This window comes from Gorilla gorilla, chromosome 19, assembly GCF_029281585.2.
Source record: "Gorilla gorilla gorilla isolate KB3781 chromosome 19, NHGRI_mGorGor1-v2.1_pri, whole genome shotgun sequence".
NCBI classification, from domain to species: Eukaryota; Metazoa; Chordata; class Mammalia; order Primates; family Hominidae; genus Gorilla; species Gorilla gorilla.
Genome location: NC_073243.2, coordinates 82,800,984 through 82,820,595, shown reverse-complemented (window position 1 = coordinate 82,820,595; position 19,612 = coordinate 82,800,984). Strand labels below are relative to the sequence as shown.

Here is a 19,612-nt window from a genome sequence, read left to right as displayed (position 1 = left end):
TGAGACAGAGTCTCACTCTGTCACTCAGGCTGGAGTACAGTGGTGCAACCATGGCTCACTCCAACTTTGACTTCCCAGGCTCAAGTGATCCTCCCACCCCATTCTCCTGAGTAGCTGGAATTACAGGTGCACACCACCACACTTGGCTTTTTTATTTTTTGTGGAGATGGGGGTCTCACTACATTGGCAAGGATGGTCTCGAACTCCCGGGCTCAAGTGATCCTCTTGCCTGAAGCTCCTAAAGTGCTGAGATTACAGGCGTGAGCCACTGCGACCAGTCCGTTAAATCCTTTTTGAGATGAGGTAAAATAAAAATAAGCTTATTTACTAGTACTTAAGACTTATTCTATATTCATGTTCAATATTGTTTCCTTTGGGTTTTTTTAATCTGTTCTAGATTTTTGAATTGAGGTCATAATTGCTTTATAATGAGGGACAATTAACTGTTTATAGCACCAATAATTGTTTCTGATTATGGGCACAGCTATGGTCAATGTGGAAACTGGAAACATATAAAAAAGTATGAGTCAGGGCCAGGCACAGCGGCTCACACCTGTAATCCCAGCTACTCGGGAGGCTGAGGCAGGAGAATCGCTTGAACCTGGGAGGCGGAGGTTGCGGTGAGCCAAAATCGCACCATTGCACTCCAGCCTGGGCAACAAGAGTGAGGGTCTGTCTCAAAAAAAAAAAAAAAAGTATAAGGCAAAAAAATATATATTATCCTCATTCCCACAATCTAGAAGCAAGCAATGGGAGTACTTTGTTCCACGCATATCTATTGTTTAAATTACTGAAATCATACTGTCTATTAAGTTTTACATCCTTTCCTAGTGCTACTAAAAACCCTTATTAAACATGTTTAGTGACTTCATAACATTCTACATGACCACAACACAATTTACTTGTCCCTCTCCCTATTACTAGGTATTTATATTCTTCCTAATTATTCTAATATTTTACATACGTTGGTATTTTCAAACATTTTCAGACTTGGAACTCTTTCATCAAGAGAAAGCTCTGAGGAAGCCTAACATAAAAATAGAGCTGACCTGGCCAAAAACTGATAGGAGGGACCCCATCTCACCATACCACACCCCCAGCAGTAATCCCAACACATTCAGAAAACCACAATTATAAGTACTAATGTGATAATTATTTTTGTGCATAAAGCTTTGTCCAAATCTTTCATTACTTCCTCTGGATAGAATCCTTAAAAGGCTATTGAGTGTAAAGGAAATGAACATTTTCAAGGCTCCTGATACTAAATAATAAAGTTTCAATAATAAAAGCAATAACTTACAGAAGGAACAGGATTGAAAAATAAATTAATTAAATTTGATTTAAAAAAAAAAAACTGTGAGAGCTACAGGCTCAGTTTCCAGAATATCTACATGTTCATGGCCCTTCTGAGAATATGATTATGATTTAATAGGTATAGTTAATTCAGGCACTACAAGGATATAAAAATGAACGAGATTCAAAAAACCAGGAGCTTATGGCCTCTGCCATGCCATCTTCAAAAGAAATTAAACACTAATGCTTCACAGACATTAACATGCACATATTATAGAAAAAATATTTTTTCATAAAATACTGATCAAAATATATTAACTCTGAGCTATATGAAAGGGTATATGAAACCTTTAAAGTGGCTTCACTATCATAAAAAAAGCAATAATTTCATTCCCTTTTTTTAATAAGATATTTTATAAGCAATATCCCATATCCTTAGGTATCCATGAGACATGATACAGATCATAATCTGCAGAGGTACCCTAAGTTACCCTATGACCCCAACTGTGATTAAGTAAACAGCACAACTAGACTGTGAAGAAATCCATTAGAATTACCTGTGGAGCCTTTTATTATAAATAATACAAATTGCAGGAGTTAAGGCAAGTTCCACTACAGTTATACTGAATCAATCTCCAGAGTACAGGACCTAAGCATGCATACTTTTTAATTGCACCAAAGCTGATTCTTACATTCAGATTACTATTATTAAAATAATACCTGAAGAAAGTGTCCTAGAATATAGAAGACGATGGAAGAATGAAACTAAGAAGCTAAGGTTAGCCACTGCTATAGAAATAGCAAGTGCCTATTACCGACATATAGTATGGGCAAAAAATTCAAGAGGGCATAGTAAAACACTGGGTAAGGGTTGTGAAAGAAGGCAAAGATGACTTTTGAAGATAGTGATTCTTAATCTTTTGTGTGCATCAGAATTATCTGGATAATGTGTTAAATATATAGGACAGTGACCAGTGAAGTCCCCAAGTAATCCATCTAACGGTTTGAGAGATGTCTCTAAAACATTAAGCTGGTAGAATCAGTGGTGCTACTAAACAGAAAAAGGAAAGAAGGGACTAGAGAGAATAAGAATAAAATTAGTTTCAGTAAGTTTCATGGGACAGGGGGACACGCTGAACAACTATTCTCATCAAGGCCCCTAAGTTCAAAGAGAAAATTAGTGCAGCTGGGCACAGCAGCTCACGCCTGTAATCCTAGCACTTTGGGAGGCCAAGGCAGGCAGATCACCTGAGGTCAGGAGTTTGAGACCAGCCTGGCCAACATGGTGAAACTCCATCTTTACTAAAAATATAAAAATTAGCCAGGCAAGGTGGTACATGCCTATAATCCCAGCTACTCAGGAGGCTGAGGCAGAAGACGCTTGAACCTGGGAGGCAGAGGTTGCAGTGAGCCGAGATCGCGCCACTGCACTCCAGCCTGGGCAACAGAGTGAGACTCCATCTCAAAAAATAAAAATATAAAAAAATTTTTTAAAAAGAAAATTAGTGCCGAGAATCATCAATATGGAAATGGTATATATTACATCACATAAAAGGATATGGAAGTGAATGTAGGACAAATGAGCAGAGGTTTAGATCTGAAGGAAACTAATGTTTCTAAAAAGGTAAACAATTAACCATTGTTGGTAAACAGAAAAAAAGGATAGCCAGGTATGATGAAAGTCAAAGTGAACAGTAATTTGAAATGCAGCTGACAGTTTCAACTCAAGCACAAGAAATATGGATAAGAAATATGTGATAGTGTCAGCTGGAAAATAAACCTTGGATACTTTTGAGTAGGGGCCCACTAATCTGGTTTGATTACTCCCCACCTCACTTTTGTGAGCAGCTGCATCCCAAAGAGCTCAGTAAAAATACGTCATTGTGAGAAGTAGGTAGCTTAGCCTAGACCTCTGGGCCCTAGAGGTCTTTTTTTTCCTAGTAGAATTTTTTTTTCCTAGTAGAGTTTCCTAGCAGAGTCTCACTAGGTTGGCCAACTCAGTCTCACTGGTTTCAAACTCCTGGCCTCAAGCAATCCTCCTACCTTGACCTCCCAAAGTGCTGGGATTACAAACGTGAGCCACTGCGCCCAACCAGTTATAAACACTTGAGTGAAAAGTACCCAAAGCAGAGAAATGCTTGTGATATAATTTTACCTTGTCAACTTCTGGAAATCTATTAATATTTTAAAACCCTACATGTACACTATGTGTAGATTTACTTACTTATACAGAGATGTGCTTACCTGAACTAATTTAAACATTTCATCTTGCAGCATCTGCCTAACAGACTCCGAAGAATCTGGTAACTGAGCCGTGCATTCATTTCTCTGGGTCTTCTGAGGTGTTGGCACAGGTGGTTGTGAAGCAACATTGACTCCATTTGATATCAGAAGTGGAACTGAGGAAGATTTGTCTTTATATGTAGAAATCTGTGCACTGCGTGGAAAGCATTTAAATAAAAAACATGCATTAAATTGACAAAAAACAAATTGAATGTCTATGATCAGAATATTTTGATCCCACTTTTGTCTTCCAATTTAAAGGTTATTCTAGTAGTTTTCTAGAAATTTAAACCCTAAAGCCTTTCTCTCTAGTGCCCGTCAGCCCCCAAGACACTTTCGTCATCAGCTCAATTTTCATCTTTATTAAGGGATTGTCTAGTCAGTGATGGGCTCCTTCATAGGGTGTTGCAAACCCACGAGCTGACATATATTTTACTTGCCTGGTCCCTGTGGACATCTGAATTTGAGACCTGTGGAATCATTCTGATTAGCTGTACAGACTTCACAATTTGTAATTTGGCTTAGAAATATGTTTTTGACTAAAATTAATGATCCAGCATAGAGTTAAGAAAACTAGGGAAAAACTGGGTTTAAAAAACTTAATTCTAGGATCAGTAGAGAAAACTACTGTTTATCATCATTAAATGTGAAACAATAGTACTGTGAACATTTCATTTCCAAGCAAACCTCAGAGTTCAAATGTATCATAAACCCTAATAAAAAATGCTTATTTACAAATAAAAATTAAGGATCGAAGCAAGGTGTTTAGGTTTTTTTTTTTTAAAAAACAAAATGACTGTTGGGGGATGACTCCTCAAACAGAGCAGATACTCAAAGTTTTCTACATTTTATAAACTAAGCAAGGGAGCAGGCAGTTATCAGATTCAAACAGATCACTGTTTCCAAAAAAGAAAAGAACATATTAAATTTCATATAGACTTATTTAGGTTTACACTCATTCCCATTTGGCAATAATATTTGCCTTTTATCGAGCATCTTAACACACCCAATAAAAAAACCTTATTTGGCAAATTCACAAAAAATAGGCATTACAACTGATCTACCTTTTCCTTTTCTGCCAAAGTGAAAGCTTTGAGTGTTGCTCCTTGAGAATCATGTTTCTCACAGCTGCTGCCAGCCTCCACTGTCCCCAGCTTTCTTAGCTGGGTGACAAGGGAGTTAGTTGCCCAGTGACAGGGATCTGGAATCTAAAGAGTGAGCGGAGCCAAAGAAGGTTTAGGAGGCACCCTCTGGCGACTGGCTTCCTGAAGTGTGATGGAAGGGGGAATGGGTTTCAGGCTGACCCCTCTTCAGGCATTCCTAGTAAAGCCACAAGGGGCTCCAGGGCTGTAGAGGTCCCCTTGGGCACAGGGTGGGTGCATTCATGCTTGCACAAGTGACTGGCACTCAAGAAGGCCTTGGGACAGTAGGGGCAGGTGTAGGGGTAAACTGAGCTGTAGGGACAGCTGGATGTGCACAGTCCAGGCCAGTCTCAGAAGCTCTTTAAACTGAGTGTAGCAAAAGGGCCGGATCTGGGTATGAGGACTCATGCAGACGCGACAACATTTTGTGAAGAAGGTCTCCTTGCACAAACAGATCTGCCCATTTTAAAACAACTTTATTGGGCTTTGCTTTCAACAGGTCTCAAGGAGATCGATTCTAACTATGAAAATTTTTTTCTGAGGTAAAGCTGTGCTATATTTTCCTATTTCGGCAAGATTTCTAAACACTAAGCACTCTGTTCAAAAGAACCGGATGAGTCTGCTCTATGAGAGAATTAAAAGCATTTCAAACACTACAAGAAATCAGTTAGAAGCTGAAAATGAGCAACAACTTCATCTTTCAATAATATATCACTACTTTTTTTCAGAAAAGACTGTTCTAACATAGTTCCTGTATAACTTTAAAATACAATCGCTAGTAGAAACTCAGTAATGAAAGATGTCAGATCTGTCTGCTTATGCTGCTCTTTCAATGTTTTATGTTGCTTTCATTTATTTTCTTAGTTTTTAGTCAAAATGTAGCAATTGTTTCAAAAATGGTACAGTCGGCATACTTTCACTCTGTGATTTGTAAAACACAACTATTTTTAAGTGGTATAGTAGGCAAAACTTCTTACCTAGAAATTTCTGAACTTGTATCTACTTGCATTGATTGAGGAGTGGTATGCTCAGGATGTGAAAAGGCTTCGATCATACTATCAATAAAAATTAACAGGTGATTAGTAAGCAAGATATTCTTTGCATTATCTAAGGTATGAGTGATCTATGCTCAGCCATCTAAGAGTCTAAACATCCTCTAATCTTCTATAACGTTTAGCTCATAATTACAATGTTTACATTTGTCTCCATAGCAATTAGTAACAGATCTAAGCAAAAGCAAAAAAATATGTCTGGATGACTTAAAACACCACTTAAATACTGCTGACTGCTCAGCAATGAAAACAACAGAACCCAGAATGAGGGGACATGAGGTTAGTTAAGACCCAAATTTCACCTATAGAAGAGGGAGACACTATGCTCAGAACCCTAGAGCCCATTGTCACATTTGAAACTGTAAAGAGGCTGGGCACGATGGCTCACGACTGTAATCCCAGCATTGTGGGAGGCCAAGGCAGGCGGATCACCTGAGCTCAGGAGTTCGAGACCAGCCTGGGCGACATGGCGAATCCCATCTCTAAAAAAAATACAAAAAAATTAGCCAGGCATGGTGGTGCACACCTGGGCAACACAGCAAGACCCTGTTTCCAAAAAAAAAAAAAGAAAAGAAAGAAAAGAAAAAAGAAACTGTAAAGATTAGTGTTTGTCTTCTCTCTCTCTCTCTTCTTGGGTAATTTTCCGAAGGAATCATTTTTATGAATAGAAGTATCTAAATTACTTGTAAAGGCCCATAGTATTAAATATATTCTTTTTAACTGTCCATAGAAAAACTAACAAAATTTGCATACTGAAAAGAAAAAGAAAATCTAATTATGTTGCCTTTTTTTTTTTTTTTTGAGACGGAGTCTTGCTCTGTTGCCCAGGCTGCAGTGCAGTGGCCCGATCTCAGCTCACTGCCAGCTCTGCCTCCCCAGGTCACGCCATTCTCCTGCCTCAGCCTCCCGAGTAGCTGTAACTACAAGCGCCCGCCACCACACCCAGTTAATTTTTTGTATTTTTAGTAGAGACAGGGTTTCACTGCGTTAGCCAGGATGGTCTTGATCTCTTGACCTCATGATCCACCCGCCTCGGCCTCCCAGAGTGCTGGGATTACAGGCATGAGCCACCACGCCTGGCCATGTTGCCTTTCTTATCTAAGGGAATTCTAAAATTTAGAACTTCTAAAATTCTAAAGATTTAGAAATCATGTCCAAACTGCAACACATGAAAACTGCCTTCAGCTCTCCCTGAAGCAATAAGCTAGCCGGCAGTGTATGTGTACATCATAGCCCTAATGAATAGTGTATAGTAATCATCACAACAGTGAAAGATTTTATACATACATAAAATAATTTATAATCATTCTTTATTTGATTCAATAAAAATGGAATAAGTATGAAAAGTGGTTCCCTACTTAGCAGCTAAATAAGCTTTGGCCTATTTACAGCTTTATTTTGATAAGGCTGATAGTGATGAGAGAACAAAAGGCATTTTAGATATCATTATTTGTTTCACTCTATCAATACATAGAAGTATAACATTTACCAAAAATCATTTTACCATAACTATAAACTGAAGTTACAGTTTCACTAGAAACACACTAGAAACACCCTAAATCATGTATTGTAAATTATGAAGGAAAAAAGCTGAAAGCTTCACTGAGGTAACCAGTGACAATCACTGTCACACTTTTTTCCCCCTTACCCTTTTTGTTCAGTCGATTTTTCCTCCATAATTGTCTCCAGTGGTTCTTCCCTTTGACACTGAACCTCTTCTGTGAACTCCTGTTAAAATGAATAGTACCCAAAAAGAAAACAGGTAAAACAAACAGGTATTACTGTCTTGAGTATTTTGAGTCCCATATTAGCCACTTAGCCAGAGTAACAACAGTCTACAAGCAAGTGAGAAATCAAACAGTAAAATGTACTCCCAGTCCTGCTCTGACCTAATCTTTATACTGTGTGAATTGCCTCCAGTCTGTCACACTAGGCTATTGAGCATGCTAAGTTACAAAGACAAGACTGTGTCAGTAGACTAACACACTGTAAATTATATACACCTAACACTATATGATTACTCATTTCCCTGTAAAAACAACTATAAAACCAGGAAAAATGAATCTTTTTTAAAAGAATTGTTACAAGGCAGGCAGATCCACTTGAGGTCAGGAGTTCAAGATCAGCCTGGCCAACATGGTGAAACTCTGTCTCTACAAAAAAATACAAAAAATTAGTCAGGCATGGTGACGCATACCTGTAGTCCCAGCTACTTGGGAGGCTGAGGCAGAATTGCTTGAACCTGGGAGGTGGAAGCTGCAGTTAGCCAAGATCACACCACTGCACTCCAGCCTGGGCAACAGAGCAAGACTGTCTCAAAAATAAAAATAAAAATAAAAATAAAAAAGAACTGTTACAACAGATAGGGCACGGTGGCTCACACCTGTAATTTCAGCACTTTGAGAGGTTGAGGCTAGGAGTTCAAGACCAGCCTAAGCAACATAGCAAGGCCCAGTCTCTACAAAAAAAATGTTGTTTTTTTTTAAATTAGCTGGGCATAGTGGTGTGCACCTATAGTAAGACCCAGCTACTTGGGAGGCTGAGGCAAGAGGATGACTTTATTCCAGGAATTCCAGGCTGCAGTGAGCCATGATCGTGCCACTGCACTCCAGCTTGGGCAAAAGAGCAAGACCCTCATCTCAAAAAAAAAAACAAAAACACAGAATTGTTACAATAATTGGAAATGTCTATGTTCCCCCTGGAAATTCAGTGTATAGAGTTTTGAGAAAAATATTATCAAAAAGTATATATATGTATAAAAAGTATACTACAGCTGAATTATACTTTTTAATTTTTTTTTTTAAAGACAGGGTCTCACTCTGTTGCCCAGGCTGGAATGTAGTAGCACATTACAGCTCACTACAGCCTCAAACTCCTGGAGTCAAATGATCCTCTCACCTCAGCCTTCTAAGTAGCTGAGACTACTACAGGTGCATGCCACCATGCCTGGCTATTTTTTAATTTTTTGTAGAGATGGAGTCTTGTTCTCTTGACCAGGCTGGTCTAAAACTCCTGGCCTCAAGCAATCCTCCTGCCTCAGCCTCCCAAAGTGCTGGGATTACAGGTATCAGTTGCCATGCTTGGCCATACTTCCATACTTTTTAAATAAAGGACACATTTGCTACTCTTGATTAAATAAATTTGCTACAGCAGTTTATGACGTGAAAATTTCATTGCCTGAAATTACTGGACAGGTTACTACACTGTACTAGAATTTCAGGGAAAGAAAAATGCCACACAGCATGGCTATATTCTACAACCCATAGTGCATTTTTAAGAGCTAGCCCTGCTTTGATATATTTAATAACAATGAATAAAAACATGTATAATTTAAACACTATACAAAATGAAAGAAGAATAATTGTATCCACTATTTATTGACTTACTTCTTCTAACTGCTGTGGTAAAGTCATCATGCAAATGGCAAGACTGGGACTTCTGAAACCTCCAACAGATTCTTCAATGTCTTCTAGCGATAAGTGAAGATGAAGAGAAAACTGATCATTTAAAAAATAAGCTATTGACTTTTTAGGGGGCTCAGGGAATATTACCAGAAACAATATAACGACAGAAATATTTTCTATCCTTTTTATAAAGACAGTCTTTGAAAACACCTGGAGTCCATTCCATCTTCATCAGGTAAATCCCAGATGAGCCTTGAGAGAGAGGCCTTATTATTCAGTATGTTTAACTCCACGTAGTGCTCTGAGAGTTTCTGTCTTAAGGAAGACTGCTGGGGAGAGGTTTATAGAGTTGCTTCACAGAAATTAACAGACCATAATTATTATATAAGCAGCACAAGAGGCCCAACAATTGTAAAAGAGCACCAACATAAAAATACCTTAGATCTTCTTGGTTTTATTAAAACCAAAACTAGAGTTAATATGCTCAATATTTCATAAATATTTAATTCGCTTAATTTTTTATTTTAGGCTACTGTAAACATACTAACTTAGGTATGAGACTAAATAAGTTACCTCAGATAATATTATTTACCAATTTCAAATTAATAAAGCCAAAAAAATAGATTATCTAAATGAACTGACCTTCATAGTCTGATATGTGCATATCCATTTCCTCTTCTGTAAATGCTTCTACTTCTAAAAGATTCTCATCAATATCTATAAATTCTTTTTTAGTATTATGAGTGACGGAAATAATATCATCATTGATTTCTTTTATATCAGGATTTTTTGCTTCAGTTGGCATTCTACTGAAAAAAATGCAGCAACTAAAATTACAACTATTCTTGGAGATAAAGAGCTAATTCAGTTTTCGGGTTTTTTTTTTTTTTTTTTTTAAGATGGAGTCTCGCCCAGGCTGGAGTGCAATGGCGCAATCTCGGCTTAATTCAGTTTTTTAAAAGCAAAGAACAAACTTTGGTTTCATATTTATAAAATCTTTCTTTAAAAAATTCTGATACACAGAAGCTCAGGTAAAGATTGTTCAGTAAATAACTAAACATCATAGTTTTTATTTACTCGAATGATTGGAATAATTTCAACTTATCTAAAATTATCATTCTCACAAAGGACTCTTCATGCTATAATGGCTTTTGCCTTGGTATTCAAAGCTATGTTACTCCTAGCATTGCTTCATATATAAAAATGGATGAAAGGATTAGTCCAACTTCTGATATGGGAAATAAATTGATAAAGGAATCCCTCAGGATGAATTAATTGCTCTCTCAGAAGATATAAGCTAGACCAAGAGGGAAGAAATACAATTTGCAATGAATTGTTAAAGCACCTCAGAAAGCTCACTGCCTGCTCCTCTACTTCAAAAAATGCTCATTCCTTTAACTTTCAAGGGTTTGATCTTCCCTTTAAGCCGAAATGCCATCAAACCACGTGTCTTATATTGAAAAGAAGAGTATAATCAGCAACTTACTTCAAGATATTTTGACAAGATTTATTCTGACCATTTCTTTCCTCAGTTCCACCTGGAGTTGCTACTGCAACTGAACCGCCAGCATCTGATTTGCTCTCCCTCTCAATATTGGGTCCAATCTGACACCCAGTGTCACGATTCTCTACCATCTAAAGCAAACCATTTAAAGTATTTAGTATTTATTGAACCCTTTATTTTTCACCATATTTTAAAATTATTCATTCTTTCTACAGGAATTCTGAATAATCCTCTTATTCATTTATCAAATATTTACTGCATTTCTACAACTCAATATTTGTTGCTGAAGCAATGATCAAGTCTTTATTCTAACTGGAAAAAGCCAATCTGACTACCTAAATAGTATTCAAAAGAAATCAGCCTTACAAATTTGTAAGGCATATTGTCATTGTTTTCAGGCCACAAAACAGTGGCAAAAAAATTATAATATTCTCATTTCATTCCCTTTGCTATATCATAAAGACATTCAGTAGTTATTTCAAAATGACATAGTAGACAAAAATACATGCAGCTAAAAACACAAGGTACATCCTTTTTGTCTCACTTAAAATTTCCATATACATTACCTAGAAATACACATTTCAAGGATGACCAATATCACAGTATCATATAAACTGTATACCTTATGATAACAGAAACCAACCTCAAGGAAAAAAAAGGACTAGTGTGGTGGCTCCCACCTGTAATCCCAACATTTTGAGAGGCCAAGGCGGGAAGGTCACTTGAGCCCAGGAGTTTGAGACCAGCTTGGGTAACAAAGGGAAACCCTGTCTCTATAAAAAATTTAAAAATTAGCCAGGCATACTGGCATGAGCCTGTGGTCCCAGCTGCTTGGAAGATTCAAGTGGAAGGATCACTTGAGCCCAGGAGGTCAAGGCTACAGACAGCTGTGATCCTAAGACTGCACTCCAGCCTGGGTGATAAAGCAAGACTCTGGACCAGGCGCAGTGGCTCACACCTGTAATCCCAGCACTTTGGGAGGCTGAGGCGGGCAGATCACAAGGTCAGGAGTTTGAGACCACCCTAGCCAATATGGTGAAACCCCATCTCTACTAAAAAAATACAAAAATTAGTCAGGCGTGGTGGCGCGCGCCTGTAGTCCCAGCTACTCACAAGGCTGAGGCAGGAGAATCGCTTGAATCCAGGAGGCGGAGGTTGCAGTGAGTTGAGATCACGCCACTGCACTCCAGCCTGGGTGACAGAGTGAGACTCCATCTCAAAAAAAAAAAACAAAAAACAAAACAAAACAAAACAAAAAGCAAGACTCTGTCTCAAAAAATGAGTAAGTAAAAAATAAAAGAAAACAAATTCACATATTCACATACACACACACACATACACACACACATTCACATCCTTCAGCCTAGAATAAACTACTTCAGAATAAAAGCACTTGCCATTGACTAGGGAAGAAAGAATAGCTAATTAAACACTAACTCCTCTACTGACTCCCCCATCTGCCTTTCTGTGTTTGGTTCTCCAACCTCTTCTGGCCTGAGAGTGTAAGAAAAACTATCCCCTATAATGGACTTGATGAGACATCAGTAATTAAAACTACAGAGCCACCTAGTCCTTCTTCACCTGAACCAAAACCTGAAACTGAAAGGAGAAATAATATACGTGTAATACCACTTGTAATATCACTTAAAATTATCTCCTTCCCTTTTTTCTTTTTTATAAATACACATAAAACTTCAAAACCTCACAGCCTCTCTGAAAGCACTTTATTGTTAAGAATTAAAGGAACCACTGGAAGAAAAAAATAGGAGATACTGATTATAATCAACATTGTCATTAATTTTCTATTATTTAATGATGCTTTAATAGATGGGAAATGTAAACATAGTTTTAATCTAAAATGAGAATTCTCATTTGTAAGTAATAAACAATTGATATGCTTACCTTAATAATGGCATTTTTTGCCTTATATGTAGCAAAATAGGGTTGTTCCAAAAGCCATAATGATGTAAGAATGGCAGCTGCAGAGGTCTTTACACGAATTACTGGACTGTACTCAGAGGATGACTCAGTTATACCAGAATCACAGAGTAGCCTTCTATTAGACCACCTTATCATCCATTCCAGCAGTCTTCCTATACTGCCAAATGTGTTTAGTGCTAAAGGAAGATCTTCTTGAGGGTTAATATCATTGCACTGAATAGCTTTGAAAATACATCTTCTAGTTTTAATGGACTTGGGAGTCCAAAAAATGTGGTTTGATGATCTCTGGATTAGACATTTCTCTCTAGTGTCATCTTGTATTTTGTAAATTGACTTTTGTTTTAAACCAAATAATCCACTCATTCCTTCATTCTTATTGACTTCATTCGAAGGATATTGTAAAAAAGGTTTGATCCCTTGATTAACCAGTACTGATGATGAAAGTTCCTGGTTTTCTAAATGCATGCCATAGTCATCATTTAAAGAGGATGATTTTTCTGATTCATAGGACTCAGGAGCAACAACAAAGCAAGAACCAGCTCTAAACACATTCTGGCTTTTAGTTTTGCTCTGACGTCGTTTTAATGTTGTATGTACATCAAAAAGTAAAGAATTAAGTTCATGTTCTCTAAGCTTTCCAGAAAAACTAGTTAGAAATGGAATGCCAGCATCCCTGGAATAAGGTAGGTCTCTTTCAAGAATGTAACTCAAAAACAGATCAAGGAATTTAATATATTCATCATCATCACGTTCAAATTCCCAAACACCTATTACAGGAAGTGTATTTTGTGATAACTTTTCATGATCTTCTTTCTTTGTAGGATTTTCTTTCTGATTACACATTTTCTTTTTATCAGTTGGCTTACGAATCGATGTTAATTCCATGTGATTTGGAGCATTTCTACAGCAAAAAAGTAAAATAAGACAAAAGTAGAGATCATGTAATCACTAAAACTGATCTTAGAGTTGACATGAAAAATTCTCTCCAATGATTAAGTCATGTATATTTTGTGTGCCTCAATTACCTACATTTCAAACGAGGGAGTGGGACTAAATGATTTCTAAGTGTTTTCAAGAGTGGAACATTTCTACTATGAGATAAAAAAAAAATTAATATCAAAGGGAAAATTTGTATTAGAAGAGATCAAAATGTGTCCACAGAAATTTCACTATAAAAGAACATGAATGATTTTTCTGTGGGTAAAAGAAATAGTCCTCTAATGGGTCAGATTTTAGGAATACAAAGTCAACAAAAACTCCAAGCCACTGATATACAACAAAATTTAGGATTTCTTGTTTCTCTCTTGCATCTGCCCGCTCAGCTCCCCTAATACCATGTGTAATAAGCAAGACTGTCCTTTTTTGTTTTACCACACAAAAACTGGGAACTTTTTCTAAACACTTTTAGCTGTTATGAAACCTGTTGGGCGGACACCTTAACTGCCCAACCACAATTCCTTTTAAATGTTTCTTCTCAACATGATTCTTAGGGCAGAACACAGATCCTTAGTTCCCTCAGTAAGAGAACAGGTGTTGGCCACCTGGGCTGAAAGCATCCTATCCCTTCTGATTGAGGCAATTTCCTTCCCTGAAATATTTCCCTTAAAAATATTAAGCAAATTTAAGGAAAAATTTCCTTAAAAATAATATGGCTAACTCAGTTACCTCAAACTATTTAAGTCTAAACATTACTAAAAAAAACTGAAAGTCCTCCAGTGAAGTGTAGAATTTCATCTACTCCTTTGATTTTATAATTTCAGATGGCAAAATTATTTCATATATCAATAATACTTAAAGTAAATTTTCAAATGTATAGTCTCATTTTATACTCCTAATATTCTTATGAGTGGAGGGGGTGGCACTTATCATTCATATTATTAATAGCGCAATCAGTGAGGGTTGCTGGGACCAGAAATCAGCTCATCAGATGCCTGAAAGCTACTTTTCAAAGGAAGTGAATGCCTGTGATTAAAAGATCTCAATTGTACCTTTGATAGATATTTATCCTACTTTTTTCTTCAACCGACAAAGCTTCAGAGAATGTATCTGCATCACTGTGAACCACAGAATCCCCCAGTTCTGTGAGTGTACTTCTGCTCAAACTAGTCCCCAGGGAATATCTGTCAAAACCTGGAGCCTCATCTGGTTTCTCTTCTTCAATTGGTTCCCATATATTCACTTCAAAAGAGCCTATATTTCTCTGCACACGTTTTAGAGCTTTCACCCTCACTTTCTGGATAGAATGCATGACAACAGACATCACTTCCTCAGTCTGGGGTCCTGGAAAGAAAAGAATAAAAAGTCTTAGTGTTCATTAAAATATTTCAATTCAAGACATAGGAGACCCAACTCTGGTCCCTCCTGGGGACAAGAAACCTAACTGATGACTAAGGCTTATTTCCACATTCTTACTGGTCGTGTTTTCTTCAGTATTTACTGGAAAGATATTTTAAAGTAGAACTGCAGAAGCTAAAGAAGGTCCATTAAAGAACACAGTAAAAGAGACAGAACCTAGACCTCATGAAGAAAAAGTATGCCCTGGAAAAAAAACTTTAAGTGATTTAACTGTTTTAAAACTCAGAAGGATAATTATATTTAATAAAAAGAATAACTAATGTTTTTTCCATTCTCACATACAGAATAAGATAAAATGAGGATAATTCTAGCCAAAAAAATCAAGGACATTTTTCTTACTAAAAGTAATAAGAAACAATAGCAAGGGAAGGTTTTCAAGGCTGCCTATAGAAACATTTTAAAACATTATTTAATACATAAACAGAATATTTTAGAGGATGTCAAAAAAAGTATTAAGAAAAACACAAATCACAAATACAATATATTAATAGAATAATACAAAATCACTGGACATACCTGGACTTAAAATACTGAATTATAGTTCTAAAAAGCAGGGTAATTTTAATTCTTTAAAAATTCCGCAACATTGTAAATGTACTTAATGTCAATGAATTGCGTATTTTAAATGGCTAAAATGGTAAATTTTATATTATACGCATTTTACCACAATAAGAAATGTGTGTATTCTAATTTTGAAGAACAACATGAGAAGCATAAATAACCATAGAGGGAAATTACTTGTTTTCAACAAATACTTGCAATATACAAAGTACTATATGCTCATTTTATATTATCTTACTTAATCCTCTCTGAATACACATCATAAAGCAGGTAATACTATGCCCACTTTACAAATAAAGATATGAGGCTCAGAGAGACTGAGCAACTTGCCTAGGATCGCACAGTTACTGACTGACAGAGCCATGAGCCAAAGTCAGCTTCATCTGGTTCCAAAGCAAGAGATTAGTCTTTCTGCAATGGAGAAATGTTTCTACCTTCTCATACTCCTATCTCAAGGAAGAGGCAAAAATGCATAGACACATAAGCAACAGTAAATAAATATTTTCAAAACAAAAAGGGAATCTTCCGCAATTTATCTATCAGCTATCTGAGAAACAACAAATAATACCTTTCACAACACAGTGTCTGAGTCTCTGGTGAAGAGAGTGATATTTGTCTCTTAAAGGAACCCTCACGTCCTCAGGATAGGGAAATGCTTTCACGAAAATTTCTGCTACCTTTAGAAAAAAAATTGTTTAAGTTTTATGAGAAACATCATTCTTTTTTTTCTTCCATTCCACAAATATTTTATTTTAACTCAAAATATAAATGCACGTTTCTTACTAATCTTTTGAAGTCAGGTCAAAGCCTCTCTCTGAGCATCTGTCTGCTAATAGGAGTTTAGTATCAACTTACTTTTTTATTTTAAAATATGTAATTGACAAAAACTGTGTATATTCAAGGTGTACAATGTGATGATTTAATATACGTATACATCCTGTGCTGATTTCCATAGTCGAATTAATTAGCACATCCATCAATACACACATTTACCATTGTAATATCCTCCCTTATCAAATTTCAGGTAAACAATACACTACGATTAACTATAGTCACTATAGCCCGGCGCGGTGGCTCACGCCTGTAATCCCAGCACTTCGGGAGGCCGAGGCGGGCGGATCACGAGGTCAGGAGATCGAGACCATCCTGGCTAACGTGGTGAAACCCCCGTCTCTACTAAAAAAATACAAAAAATTAGCCGGGCGTGTTGGCGGGCGCCTGTGGTCCCAGCTGCTCGGAAGGCTGAGGCAGGAGAATGGCGTGAACCCGGGAGGCGGAGCTTGCAGTGAGCCGAGATCGCGCCACTGCACTCTAGCCTGGGTGACAGAGCGAGACTCCGTCTCAAAAAAAAAAAAAAAAAAAAAAAACTATTGTCACTATATTGTACATTGGATCCCTAGAACTTATTCATCTTATAACTGAAAGGTTGTACCCTTTGACCAAGATCTCCCCATTTCCACCACATCCCCAGCCTCTGACAACCACCATTCCACTCTCTGCTTCCGTGAGTTTAACATTTTTATATTCCACACACAAGTGAGGTCCTACAGTATTTATCTTTTTGAACCCACAAGATATTATGCTAAGTGAAATAAGCCAAAGAAAGGCAACATCATCCTTAATTAAAATTAAATAAAAATCTTTTAAAGTCTCTGATTCTGATGTAGTTTACTTTCACCTACAAGCACATTACCTTTCTGATTGGTGGCAGTTCTCCAATAAGGCTCAAAATTATATCCTGAATAAGTTCTTCCATATTAAAAAACCGAGAGAAAGGCAGCATTCTATAAGCCCATTCCACCGCACTAAGACAGTGCTCAATCATACAAGAATCAAACTCCACTTCAAGGTCCTAAAAGGATATTGAAAAACATTCATTTCCTTTTTAGTTTAGATGGTAGACCAGAATGAGTTCAAAAGAAAGTTTTGCTACAAACAATAAAATCTTCTTTTAAACAATAATTTCCCAAGTAACGTGTGTTCATTTTTCTTATTTTTGCCCTGGTAAATACCTTTTCTCCTTTTACATTTTCTCTTGCTTTCTGATATTGCCTGCAACTATAGGATAACTTATCACGGACATGCAGCATCCAACACAGAGCACAAAGTTCTCTGAAGCAACCTAAAGCAGGAACACAAATATGAAAGAAAATCATATGAGTATGTACATTAATATTATAACAACTCCACCTCTGCTGATCATTTTTTTCAAAATAAAGGTCTTTATTTCACTAATTATAAAATGAACACATGCTCATTGTAAATTTATATAAAAGTCCTTATATAAAAGTCATGGAGACTGACTTATAAGTCACTAACAGATATTCATTTATGTTTAAACATTTTTAATACTAAAAACTATTTCTAATAGTAAATAATTTTTTATTAAAAGCAATACAAGTACACAAAGATATATAAAATCATACTATGTATGCTGCTTTGCAACTAGCTTTTTTTTCACCTACTATATCTTAGATATCTTTTCACATGGTAATATACTAAGTCTTCTTGTTGCCAATATGGTGTTCCATTGTATGGAGCATCAGGATTTAACTATACACAATGCACAGGCTCACAATCCAGCTATCAAAACAAGTTTTCACTCTTCTGCTAATCTTAAATTTCTATTATAGTTAACATATGACCAATTAAGTGAAAACCATCTCATGTTCTATGGTTAATAGGACCTTTTCAACGGGGTGGTGTAGGCTCTGTAGACAGAGCAAGACCTTGTCTCCTAGCTACTTGGACACCTGAGGTGGGAGGATCGTTTGAGCCCAGGAGTTTGAGACCAGCCTCCATGTTGGCATGGATGTGGTGAAAAGGAAACACTTTTACACTGCTGGTGAAAACGTAAACTAGTACAACCACTACGGAAAACAGTGTGAAGATTCCTTAAAAAACTAAAAGTAGATCTACCATTTGATCCAAAAATCCCAGAGGAAAAGAAATCATTACATGAAAAAGACACTTGCACACGCTTCTTTCTAGCAGCACAATAGCAAGACCATCTCTGGAAAAAGAAAAATATAGGAACTTTTCCTTTGGAGAAAGAAAGATAATATTCTAAAATTTAGCATTCATTCATTTATGCCTTAATTGTTTATTTTTATTTATTTTATTATGATTATTTTTTTGAGACGGAGTCTTGCTCTATCTTGCCCAGGCTGGAGTGCAGTGGTGCGATCTTGGCCTCCACCTCCCAGGTTCAAGTGATTCGCCTGTCTCAGCCTCCCAAGTACCTGGGACTACAAGCGTGTGCCACCATACCCGGCTAATTTTGTATTTTTAGTAGAGACAGGGTTTCACCATGTTGGCCAGGCTGGTCTCAAACTTCTGACTTCAGGTAATCCACCTGCCTTGGATTACAGGCATAAGCTACCGCACCCAGCCTATGCCTTAATTTTTTAAATAAGCCTTATTTTTACAATAAACTGACTTTTATATTAGTAGTCAGTATTTTCATTTTCTTTAGGGAGCTATTTAATATGCTTTTTAAAATAAATATTACAAAGTCAAAAAGAACAGTTTGACGTTATGGAAAGTGGGCAGAAAGCAGGTCTTCTACACATTCTATTCATCCCAATAGTGAGAGAAGATGGTGGGTACATGGCCCCAGGGGGACTATCAGGGTCTCCAATGAGCATTTTCACACTACAGCCCACCCCACACATCAGATTCTCATAGATTCTGCCGGGGGAGCATGGCCCAATCTTTTGAGAAAGGCATCATTACTGACAGATGTGTTTCATTATTTCATATTTCACAGGCAAGCTGGGATAGAACTAAGGCCAAGAACTAGCAAGATACAGTGCAGCAACATACTAAACAGTAACTCATCTAAAAACATCCTTTATCTGTGTTTTTCAGACTGTGGATTACAACCTTTTATTAGTTACTAGGCTATAAAATCAATTCAGTGAGTCTCAATCATCTTTTTAAAATAGAATACAACAGAATATATCAAGCGTGCATTGCGGCCAGGCGCGGTGGCTCATGCCTGTAATCCCAGTACTTTGGGAGGATGAGGTGGGTGTATCACCTGAGGTCAGGAGTTCGAGACCAGCCTGGTCAACC

At 37.0% G+C, this 19,612-nt stretch overlaps 1 protein-coding gene across 5 annotated transcripts in view; it reads right to left on the bottom strand.

Moving 5' to 3' along the window:
• The window catches only part of LOC115933270 (ciliogenesis and planar polarity effector 1-like), a 133,045-nt gene that overhangs the window by 52,285 nt on the left and 61,148 nt on the right, over positions 1-19,612 (bottom strand). For 3 of the 5 annotated variants that reach the window (XR_010131788.1, XR_010131790.1, XM_055367915.2), the window contains exons 18-28: positions 17,548-17,657; positions 17,229-17,387; positions 16,104-16,212; positions 14,608-14,899; positions 12,581-13,520; positions 10,661-10,809; positions 9,817-9,983; positions 9,157-9,239; positions 7,419-7,498; positions 5,696-5,773; positions 3,538-3,730 (exon numbers count right to left, since the gene is read on the bottom strand). Coding sequence is in view for 1 of the 5 variants with exons in the window: in XM_055367915.2 (XP_055223890.2) it covers positions 3,538-3,730; positions 5,696-5,773; positions 7,419-7,498; positions 9,157-9,239; positions 9,817-9,983; positions 10,661-10,809; positions 12,581-13,520; positions 14,608-14,899; positions 16,104-16,212; positions 17,229-17,387; positions 17,548-17,657 (2,360 nt within the window). In the remaining 4 variants the exon portion in view is untranslated. The remainder of the gene's footprint in view (positions 1-3,537; positions 3,731-5,695; positions 5,774-7,418; positions 7,499-9,156; positions 9,240-9,816; positions 9,984-10,660; positions 10,810-12,580; positions 13,521-14,607; positions 14,900-16,103; positions 16,213-17,228; positions 17,388-17,547; positions 17,658-19,612) is intronic. The other 2 variants (XR_010131791.1, XR_010131789.1) reach the window with 2 other exon arrangements.